Genomic DNA, 11,583 nt, shown 5'->3' on the forward strand with positions numbered 1-11,583 from the left:
TGTGATCTATAGGATATGAACAAAACAGCATCTCAGGGGACTTACGGTACTGTGGCAGGGATAAAAACATACACAATAACTATAATAAAACAGAAATGGATACAGGCCATCAAGACAGGAAAAAGTGCTCGTCATGGTTTTCAAAATCTGAACAGTCAGCTGGAGGCCAAGTGAAATTAGAACTGGACTAGAAGTAGAATGTGAGAGATGAGACGAGGGAAAGGATGCTGAGGTTCCAACCTGAGGAAGTAAGAGAACAGCAGTGCCCTTAACAAGCCTGGGGACACGAGGAGGAAGTGCAAGTGGAAGAACAGGGCCTGGAGGCCTGAGGACAGTCAATGTGCTTGCCAACCTCCAGGTCAGATACACGATCAGAGATAATGAGGTTTCAACACCAAAATATTAGACTTTCCAGGAAAGTGTGGTTTGAAGGGACATTGAAATAGAATATAAAACTGAAACTGTGCCAGAAAAAAACAAGACCGTGTGGCTTTAGTAGGCATAAGAAAATAGGCTGGGAATGGAAGATTGCAAATACACGATCTACTGGTCCAGCAGCCGTTTTCCTGTAGCAAAGCTTACATGGCTTTGGGGTTGTAGTTTGACTTTTGCACTATTACACTCTTTAGCATCTTCAGGTAATAGGGGCCATTCCATGGTATTTGTGTCCAGAACCCTTGTGTGAGGAGAACTAGCATTCAGTAATTAAACTGTTGCTTCTGATGCTTCTAGGTCTAATTGATAAATCCTCCACAAACGCTGAAACCTTGCCGTTGCTGAAAGCACGAGTGGGTGATGGCAAGTCAAGACTAGCAAGTGTTTGCAAAATCAGCAGCAATGAGACATCACAGCTGCTTTCAATTCATTAGGCAGATGGACCCAAAAACAAATCAACACAGAACTCAATGGACATATACTAAAACCACCGAGTCGTGTACTTTAATTGAACACCGTGCCAGCTGTCTGCCTGTTGTTGCAGTAACATCACGTTATTTGTGTCCTTGGAGATTCAAAATGGGTCAAGAACATAAGAAGCAGACTGTGAGCCCCTTGAGGGAAAGGATTGTGACTCTTCTACTGTTAGAAACTCTCAGAAGGGCCTGGAGGCATACACTTGTAAGACCTAAGCACTCAAGAGGTAGAGGCAGTAGGATTGCAAGTTCAAGGCCTACCGGGCTACACAGTGAGACCCTGACTCAAAAAGCCAAAAAAAGAAAAGAAACTCTCAACATTAAGCAGAGTATCTGGGACAAAGGATGCTCAATAAATATTCCAGCCTGTCATTAAGCTGAGGTCCATTCACAGAAAGAACCAGAAAACAGCCAAGTGACCAAACTGTTCTCAGGTATATATGTATTAAGGAGAAGACACTAAGCCCCAACTTCAGTATTAATGACTACTGAGTCTGTCTTTACAATAACTAAAAGGTGAATTTTATTATGATAAAGCTGCGATAGAAGCCCAAAATCTTATGGGATTTAAAAATTGCAACATTTTTTCAATTTTTTTGTAACAAATTATCTTGGGAGGAAAAAAGCAAATCCAAAATTCAACAATGCATTGTTCAATCAGTAATAGTTAAACAGTCTACACTTAACAGCTCAGAAATGGATTGCTCAGCACTGGGGGAGGGGATGACATAAAGTAACAGGGATGTTTGTAGACTGCTATCTTCACATGAAGATGACGCTGATATATCTTAGTATCTACCTCGTTTACTCATTATGAGATTAAATGAGTTAATACTTGTACAGCACGCAGAATAGTGCCTGCACATAGTAAGCACTATGTAAGTTAATAAAGTAACTTTCAATCCGTTTATAAATATATTCATTTCTGTGTTAGAGATCTACACTGCCTAAAGGAACTATTAGGTTTAGAGAAATTCCAATTGTGAACTTAAATCTAGGGCTAGAAAGAGGTCCCAGAGAATGTTTCAGGCAAACTCATCTCATGACTGAAGAAATTAATCATATACCTCATATTTGTAGAGAAATTCATAGGTCACTAAAAACTTTTACGATTATTATTAAGTTTAATCCTCACAAAAGCTTGTAAGGGATGTGGGGCAGGTATAATTAATTCTATTTACAGGTAAGAAAACTGAACCAGAGAGGTTGACTTGCCCAAGGTCGCACAGTAGGTGACATCTGGGCTAGAATCAGGTCTCTTGGTGACCAGCCCAAACCTCTTTCCTCTATGCTGCAACTTGGGCCTTGGGCTTACTGGGGTCACCTTTGGAAGCAAAGATTCCAGGACCCTTAATGAGATTGTGCTGCAAACATGAACTTGAAAAGTTAGAGCAACTGTGTTAACTAGAGTTAGACATTGTCAATAGCTGGCAAAACGCCTGGCTACACAGAAGTTATTTATAAAACGTCGTGACTACATACATTCACAAAGGGCATCACACAGTGCCCAAGACAAAATTTCAGGGGAAGTTCTGCAAAATATACCATTGAGAGATTACTAGAGCCAGAGAATTTGAAGATAGAAAAGGAAGCCACTTCGCTTAAATAAACCCAAAAGGGAAAGGCTGGCCAGAAAGTGGGATGAAGACACAGCCTAACAAGGCTTTAGGGGATCACAGAATGGTTGCAAACTCCAACGACCAAACAGCACGGCTCTGCCAATGAATCACCCGCGTTTGCTGGGCTGCATCCTCCTGGAGGGATCAGCAGCCTAGCGCAGCGATCTGCAAGCCGGAGGGGAAGGTGAAAGTCCCAAATGCGCCGACAGAAGGGCTGCCTGGCGGTAGAAGAGCGTCCCAACTCGAGGTGCTATTTTAAGCACGTGTCCCCACGGGAGGCACCGGCAGATCCATCCATCTATCCGTCCTTCCATCCTCCCATCCATCCAATCCATCCACAGGGCATCTGCCACCGGCCAGGATTTTCACTAAACCAATCATGAAGGCTAGGCAATCCCGGCCCACTAAATGCAGCCAGGCCCGCGTCCACTCCCAAATCTGTCCAAGAAGCGTGGCGGGGGGCTCAGAGGACCCCAAGACAGGCCTCCCTCTGCCGCCTGAATCACCACCGCCCTAGAGACCAAGGTGGCGCCACGGTGCCAGGCGCGCGCGGCTGGGTCTGGGGAGGCTGGGAAGGGATGGTGCGGACCGAACAGAGTCTGGTCGGGTCGGGTCAGTCTCGGTCCCTACGCCCCTCGGTCCCCCTCCCCCTCCCCCGCCCCACTGATTCCCAACCTGACAGTCGTGTGGCCGCGTGGCGCCTCCCCAGGGCGCGGACCCGCGGGGCGCGTTACCTTTGTGTAGAGCTCGGACGCGGCCATGGCGGGCCCCGCGCGCCGACGCCCCCCGCCTGGGCGGAGGCCGCACCTCGCCTGGCGGCCACCCGCGCCCACTGACAAACGCCCGGGCAACGGCCGTCAGGAAGCAGGGCAGGGCCAGGCAGGGCAGGGCCACGCCGGGCGGGCGCACGGGCGGGGACAAGGCGGGGCGCCTCAGGCGCAGGCGGCCCTCGGAGACCTCGCCATCACTGCCGGGTTCGCCGCGAGCTGCCGCGAGCTGCCGCGAGCGCCCGGGGTCCTCGGGGTCGCCGCCGCCACCTCCGCGGCCCACGATGCCGCCGCCGCCGCCGCCGCCGCCGCCGCCCTGTGCATTGTGGGAGCGGGAGGAGGCTGCGCTTCAGCGCTGCCACCGCGGCTGCTCCCGGCTTGCTCAGGCTCACGCTGCCTCCCATCGGCTGCGGGCACCCAGCATCCGCAGTCTGCCAGCCAGAGCCGCTCACCCATGCTGCTGAGGTCCCTAACCCACCGGGCACTGGTGTATCCCCTCTCCACCTCGTGCGGGCGGGTGCTCCCACTCCTGGGCTTGCAAAGATGGACCAGCCAGCTGTCACTGTGTCCAGGTGACCTGCTGTCACCTCCAGCATTTCTAGGGAGAGGATTGAGGGTAGAGGAAGTCTACTTGCAAGGCCCCTTGGATAACCCATAACTACAGAAGAGCCTTGTCAACAAGCGGTGACCTGAAATTTGAGGTCGAAGGATCACCAAGGTCACTCCAAAGTCCTGGGCATCTGCAGCAGGGTTACCTCATGATGCTACCGCGTACAGCCCGGTTCTAGGGACAGAAACTTAAATGAACCTTAAAAGAAGATTGTCCCAGGGACAGCTTTCTTAGACCTCTGAGTTTGCAGAGGTACAAGACTGCCCTTTGGCCCAAACCTCCTTGCCCATCCGGATGTCACCTGAAAATAGCAGATGACTTAAGTGGAAAGTCTCTATACAGTACCTGGAATTTGACTTGTGTTATCAAAAAAAATCAAAATCCTCAATCTAATTCTAGCCTTTTGGGGGGTGGGGAGACTAGGTTTTGAACTCAGGGCTTTGCAGTTGCAAATCAGGCAGTCTACTGCTTGAGCCACACCGGGGGGTGGCTCCATTTTGTTCTGGTTATTTTGGGGATGGGGATTCTCAAGAAGTATCTCCCCGGGCTAGCCTAGAATCACCATCCAGCCTCCCAAGAAGCTAGGATTATACATGTGAGCCATGGCCACCCTCTGTTTAATACGTTCACCTTTCTTCGAACTGTAAGTGGTGCTGAGTGCTTCTCATGGGAATCAGAGACATTGCTTGATTGATTATTTGGATTTTGGGGATAGGATCTGGCTGAATTCTCCTGCTCAGCCTCTGGAGTGCTAGGATTACAGGTTTGTACCACTACCCCTGGCTCTGAGACTCAAGAACATGGTCCCTGTTTATGTGTGTGCTTGGAAATATGTGTTTGAAGACAGGGCCATCCTTCACTCTTTGGAACTCAGAGCTCTCCTTCTTACTCACTGGCACACAATCTCCTCAGAAACATCAGAGAGAATGGCTACCAACCCCAAAGCCCTCAGAATTGTGTCCCTTCCCTCTCATTCTGAAAGCAAATCCCTTTGATGTTCCTGGATCCCACCATTTCTTTGCCAGGACATAAAAGGAGAAAACATGCAGTTATAACCAGTGTAAAAAGGACTGGATTGAGATTTAGGAAAACTGGTCCTTACCCCTTAAGGAGCCACCTTGCCTTGTGTGCATTTTCTTACCCTTCAGATGTATGTTGAGATATAGTGAGTGTGATGAGGAAAAAAAAAAAAAAAACCAAAAAACTGAGTGTTCTTATATGTGTGAATTTTTTCAAGTGACAGGAAGAAAAAGAAACTGGAATGGTTCTCTCATAACACCTTGAACACATGCATTCAAACATTCAAATGTAAGAGGAACATACTGGGGAAGAAGAGGGGAAGAGTTTTAACTCTTGACCTTACCTTACTTCATTCAAAAAAAAAAAAAAAAAAAAAGAGCAATCTTAAAAGCCCAAAAAAGCAATGGGAGCCCGGATGGGTGACCTCCTGAACCTTAGGCATGTACACTCACAATCCTAAGCACTGTGTCCTTAGTGAAGCATGGAAACCAGCAATGGTTATAACTTCTAAGAATTTAGGGTCCACTTTCAAAGAGTAGTCAGAGATTATTACAGATTTTATTTTAAATCGATAAAGTTCTCAATTGTTGCTTTATAATTAGGAACATTTTCATGTAAATTGTTTTCTGCTATGAATCAGAAAACATGCCAGGAATAGAGGAAGCCTGTAGGGTGACTGACTGTAGTTTACAACAACTATATAAGTAGAGGGCTGGAGGAGTGGTTAAGGGCTAAGAGCCCCTGCCTTAATTCAAAACCCAGTGCTGTCAAAAAAGAAGTAGAAGACGGGTGTTCTAAGATTCCGAACACAAAGAAGCAATAAATTTTAAGGAGATAGAAATGCTAATTTACTCCAATTTTTATCATAGCACATTGTATACAAGTATTGTATTAATGTACTGTATGCTATAAATATGTACAATTATGTACCAATTTAAAGTAAAAAAAAATATAGTAAGGTTGAAGTGAAGGATTTTTGAAAGATGAAAGTCAAGCATGAGGAACTGCATGGCTCCATAGCTCTGCACTTTGAACACCAGTCAGAACCTCACTCTGTGCAAACTTAGGCCTAGCCCCACTTGAAGGCAACCCTGGGGGAGAAGGATGAAAAAGCACTGCACTTAACCCAAAAGGTACAATATTTAATTTGATGTCACATGTGATGTGGAATTGCATGTGAAATTTTATATGTAAACTGTATTGTAAATTATAAATCATTATTATTTTTATTCTTAATACAAATATCTTTCCTTTTTCCCTCCCTCCTTCCTTCCCTTTTTCCCTTTCCTTCTTTCCTTCCTTCCTAGTGCCTAGGGGAATCAAACCAAGAACCTTGCACATTCTAGGCAAGTGCTCTACCCCCTGCATTCTTGGGTTTTTGAGACAAGTCTTACTGTGTAGCCCAGGTGGATCTGGAAATTGAAAATCCTCCTGCCTCTGTCTCCTAAGAAGTGCTGAGATTACAGGGTCAAACCACCAGACTTGGCCCAAATTTAACTTTTTTGGGAGTACCAGGGATTGAACTCAGTGACTTGCACTTACTAAGCAAGCATTCTATCACCTGAGCCACTCCCCCAGTCCCTAAATTCTAATCTCCTGTGTCCTTAAATATGTGTCTGGTTTCTGTTCCTTTATTCCCCAATCTTTTAGCCTGTCTCTGGACCTGCTAGCTTCTGTATCTCTGCCTTGCTCTACAGCACCTGATTCCTTCAAACAGTTGATTTTTTTCTGGATCTTGAAATACTTTCTGCACAAGTCATGGCCCTTAGATTGCCCTGATCTTCCAGAAATACTTGATTTTATAGTGTTTACTCACCTGTACATCCAGCATCTATAGACACACACCTGCCTTCCAGGTGGCAGTGGTAGAAGCTCTCGAGTAGTGAAAGTGACTTAGATTCAAATAACCTATCTAGTCTCAATTCTAACCCACAACAAGCCACCCACTGATGGGATCATTTCTTTCCTTTCTTTCATTCAGGTTTCCTTAGTCTTAGCTAATGTCCTTTTTCTTTTCCAAGATCCCATCAGGATACAGAGGTACACTTATCATGTGTTGTTAGGGTCTTCCTGGTTGACAGTTTCTCAGACTTTCCTTGTTTTGGATGATAGTTGTGAGAAATACAGTGCAGGTGGGCTGTAGAGTGCCTCTCAACTGGGCGGTAAAGTGCCATTCTCATCACATCATATCAATAGTCATACTACCATTGCTGTAGATAATGACCTTGACTGCCTGGCTCAGGTAGTGTTTATTTCTTCACAGTCAAGTTGCTCTTTTTCCATTTTGGGTTAAATTGTGTTCTTCCCCCCAACTACAACTTCATACAGTAAACTCTCAGTACCTCGGAATATTTGGAGATAGGGAAGAGGTAAAGTTACAATGAGGTCAACTGAACCTCAACTGAATATGACTGGTCTCCTTATAAGTAAAGGACTTTCAGATGCACACGTGTACAGAGAGAAGACCATAGGAAGACACAGGAAGAGCCAGCCACGGTGCACATCTGCTATGCCAGCACATGGGAGGCTGAGGCAGGAGGATCATGAGTTCAAGGCCAGCCTGGGCTACATACCAAGACCCCCATCTCAGAAGACAAACAAACAAACAAACAAAAAGACATAAGAAGAAAATAGCCATTTGTTTGTCTGTGGTACTGGGGGTTGACCCTAGGGCTTTGTGCCTGCTTGGCAGGCACTTGACCACAGAGCTTCACCCCTAGTCCAAAGAGGGTTATTTGTAAGCCAAGAAGAGAGGCCCCAGAAGAAGCCAACTCTGTTGACACCTTGATCTCAGACTTCCAGCTTCTAGAACTGTGAAAAGATTCATTTCTGTTGTTTAAGCCACCCAGTCTGTGGTACTTTGTTGTGGCATCACTAGCAAACTAATGCTACAGTCCCCCTTTCCTTTTGAAAAAAGTCATTATGCAGTCCACCCTTAAAAAGTGGAAAGTAGCTGGGAGCTGGTAGCCCACACCTATAATCCTAGCTACTTGGGAGGCTGAGATCAGGAGGATGGAGGTTCAAGGCAAGCCCAGACAAATAGTTTGCAAGAACCCATCTCCAAAATAACCAGAGCAAAAATGGACTGGAGAAGTTGCTAAAGCAATAGAGTGCCTGCTTTGTAAGTGCAAAACCCTAAGTTCAAACCCAGATCCCACCCAAAAAAAAAAAAAAAAAAAAAAAACAAGTAGGAAGTCAGGCTCCACCTCCACAAATATTTCGTATAAATTAGCTATTTTCTTTGTTCAAATTGTTGAAGCTTTGGCCACTCACTCTTTTGGTGGGCTTCTGTGTCCCTGATACACCTCTATCAGGTGTTTTTCATTTAGTTTGTTTTCAGAGCACTTTCTTACTTTTCTAGCACTGAAATGCTCCAGGTTCATTCCTCCTGCAGTTCTAGAATCAACCATTTTTCCACAGAGTCCGGATTCTTTACGTTGGAGAATGGTATTAAAAAGAAAAAAAAGCCTCATTGATACTGGGGGGTTTAGCTTCTAGACTCCCAGTTACAGAGCAAGGAAATATATGTGTATATTAAACTTATGCATGTACACATATCCATACTTTTATATGTAGCCACTTCATTAATATGAACCTAAACATAAGTTCACACTGATGGCTCAAGCTTTAATTCATTACATGGATGGTTCTAGTTTCCTCCTTGCTTTCAGTAAACTCTCACTCCACCAGTGGGAAATGTGACCCTATCTCTCCATTTTTTTTTTTGAGACAGGGTCTTTTTATATACCCAGGTTGTTTTTTAACTCTCAATCCTCCTGCCTCAACCTCCCAGGTATTTCCATCACAAGCATGTGCTACCCCTGGCTTGAGCCTATCATTTTTAATTAGCAAAAGCAGGACAATTCCCAGGTATGTGTTAAGGGGTTCAGATGAGATAAATGGAAGTGTACTGGAGACTGGACTGCTGCTATAAACTCACACTCACCTCATCTCCATACCAGTTTGTTGCCCGCTTTCTGTACTGCATTTGTTTCTCTTTCACACTCTTCAGTCTGCCTGTAACTGATACAGTTTACATCTAGCATTCCTCAAAAGCCCTGTACTAGAGGCCTGGTTGCCAGCTTGGCTTGGCTACTGGGAAGTAGTGGAGCCTATTGGAAGATTTTAGGTCTCTAGAGATGTGTCCTGCAAAGACTGTGGAACCCCAAGCCCCTTCTCACTTTCACCTCCCTAGCTGTAGGGTGAGAGGTTTAGCTCTGCTATATACTCCCTGTCATGATATGTTACCTCAACACAGGTTCAAGAGCTAGAGTGAATAATCATAGCCTGAAACCTCCAAAACTGTGAGCCCAAGCAACCCTCTTCTCTCCCTCTCTCTCTCTATCTATATACACACATACACACATATATATGTATATATAATATATATGTTTTGTTTTTATTTTTGGCGATACTGGGGTTTGAATTCAGGGCTTGCAGGTGCTGTGCCACTTGAGCCACTCGACCGGCCCAAATCTTTTTATAATTTGATTATCTCAATAACTGTGTTCCCCTCTCCTCCTTTTTCCTGCAGCACTGGGTTTTGAACTCAGTCTATACTTTGAGCCACCCCACCAGCCGTTTTGTAAAGGGTTTTTATTTTTCAAGATACAGTCTCAGGAACTATTTACCTTGCAGGCTTCGAACCTTGATTGTCCTGATCTCTGCCTCCTGAGTAGCTAGGATTACAGGTATGAGCCACTGGCGCCTGGCTCTAACTTACCTTTATTCACTAGTTATTCCTTTTTTATTTTCTTGCAGTAGTATTTAAACTCAGGCATTCACACTTACTAAGCAGGTATGAGAAGCCATGCCTGCTGTCCTTTTTGCTTATTTTGGAGATAGGGTCTCACTTTCTGCCCAGGCCACAATTCTCCTATTATAACTTTCTCACCATAGCTGGGATGACAGACACTCACCACATGCCAGCTTTTTTCCATTGATATGGGGTCTCACAAACAGTTTTGCCTGGGCTGGCTTAGAACCATGATCCTCACAATCTGAGCCTCCCAAGTAGCTAGGATTGTGGGTATGTGCCCCTGGTGCCTGTCATGCTATTCCTGTGCTCCATGCCCACACTTATCTCCTAAAATTATTCTCTCCAAATGATCACTATTAACTTCCAAATCTACAGGCCTTTCCTTGGGTCCCAGTCACACATTAACCACACTGAAACTTTTTCCTCATTTTGCCAGTGCCACTTGTAGAACACATCTCCCGTGAGAACGTGAATATGACACGAGTAACAGAATAGACCCAAAATGTGAAAGAAAGATTAAGAGTAGTTCATTTTTTATTATGGGGAACTGATCTAGGCAAGTTTTCTGCCACTTGGCTACATCCCCAGTCCTCAGTTTTTTGAGATAGGATCTCACTATGCAGCTCAGGTTGGCCTAGAACTTCATACGTAGCCATGCTGGCCTTAGAACTCATCCTCCTCCTCTCTGCCTCCCAAGTGCTGGAATTAGAAGCATACTCCACTGCACCGGGATAAGGCAGTTCTTAAGTTTACATATAACCATATTAGGATATAAACTTGGTAGGAACAATCTTAAATTACCATGGCTGGCAACATGAGCCACAGACCTAATATACAGGTGTATTCAAGCCAAATGTCTTATAATCAGTAGTCATCACTTTTTAAATTGCCTTTTACAAAGAACATTCACAGTGACTGCAGCTTCTCCGGATAGGTATCTAAATGGTTAAGAATTAAGGAAAGTATGAAAGGTAAGTGTGAGGGGTTTAGAGGTGTGTAGTTTCTTGTTGTTGTGACAAAACACATGAGAAAACAACTTGAACATTTATTTTGATTGTGTTTCAGAGGTTTCAGACCATGGTCACTTGGCTCCTTTGCTTTGAGGCCCCTGCATTCCATTCTTTTAGGCAGAAAATGGCAGGTGATAAAGTGGGTCACCTCATGGTGAACGGGAGGCAGAGAGAGAGGAAGAGGCATGGGCCAAGATATACTCTTCAAGGCAGTCCTTCAGCAACTTATGTCCTTCAGTCAGGCTCCACCTTCCACAGTATCCATCATCTCCCTAGTCCACTGACTAAGCAATGCATCAGTGGATAAATGATACAATCACGTCCCCAAAGCCCCTTCTCTGAACACTCCCCCTGGGATCAAGCTTTGAACTGAGACTTTGGGGAACATTTCACATTCAAACCACATGAGATTATGTACAATTTAAACGAAAAATCACTGTGCTGCTTGGACATTGTGGCCCTCATCTACTCAGAAGGCTGAAGCAGGACCATGTAAGCCCAACAGTTAAGAGGCCAGGCTGGGCAACAATGCAAGATCCCCCACACCCCAACACACACACACAAACCCACTGTGGCTGCTACATTAAGGATTGAAGTGGAGGGTGTGTGGGGAGAGCACGATATGGACACGGGAGCAAGAGTGAGGAGTGATATATATAGGAGGTATGGCAGTTGCCTAGTTAAAGAGACAGTAGCTTTTGGTATGGTGCCACTAGTGGATAGAAAGAAGCAAACCAATGTATTTTGGTGGATGTTGTTCACAGCCTCATCCAAAAGGAAGACGCGAAGACACCACCAAGGTTAGTTTTGAGTACCTTAGCAGGTGAATGCATGGTGCTATCATTTATTGAAGATGCTGAAGAAAAAAAACCCTTGTTTTTATAGGC

General features: G+C 45.1%; 1 protein-coding gene across 4 annotated transcripts in view; it reads right to left on the bottom strand.

The window, feature by feature from the left end:
- Myo5a (myosin VA) overlaps positions 1 to 3,484 on the bottom strand; it is a 203,231-nt gene extending 199,747 nt beyond the window's left edge. For 3 of the 4 annotated variants that reach the window (XM_074065965.1, XM_074065963.1, XM_074065966.1), the window contains exon 1: positions 3,265 to 3,306. In XM_074065965.1, the coding sequence (XP_073922066.1) occupies positions 3,265 to 3,291 (27 nt within the window). In that variant the 5' untranslated portion in view covers positions 3,292 to 3,306. Of the gene's footprint in view, positions 1 to 3,264 lie in introns of all 4 variants that reach the window. The other variant, XM_074065964.1, reaches the window with a different exon arrangement.
- Positions 3,485 to 11,583: the final 8,099 nt, after the last annotated feature.

Source organism: Castor canadensis, chromosome 2 (genome assembly GCF_047511655.1).
Source record: "Castor canadensis chromosome 2, mCasCan1.hap1v2, whole genome shotgun sequence".
Lineage (NCBI taxonomy): Eukaryota > Metazoa > Chordata > Mammalia > Rodentia > Castoridae > Castor > Castor canadensis.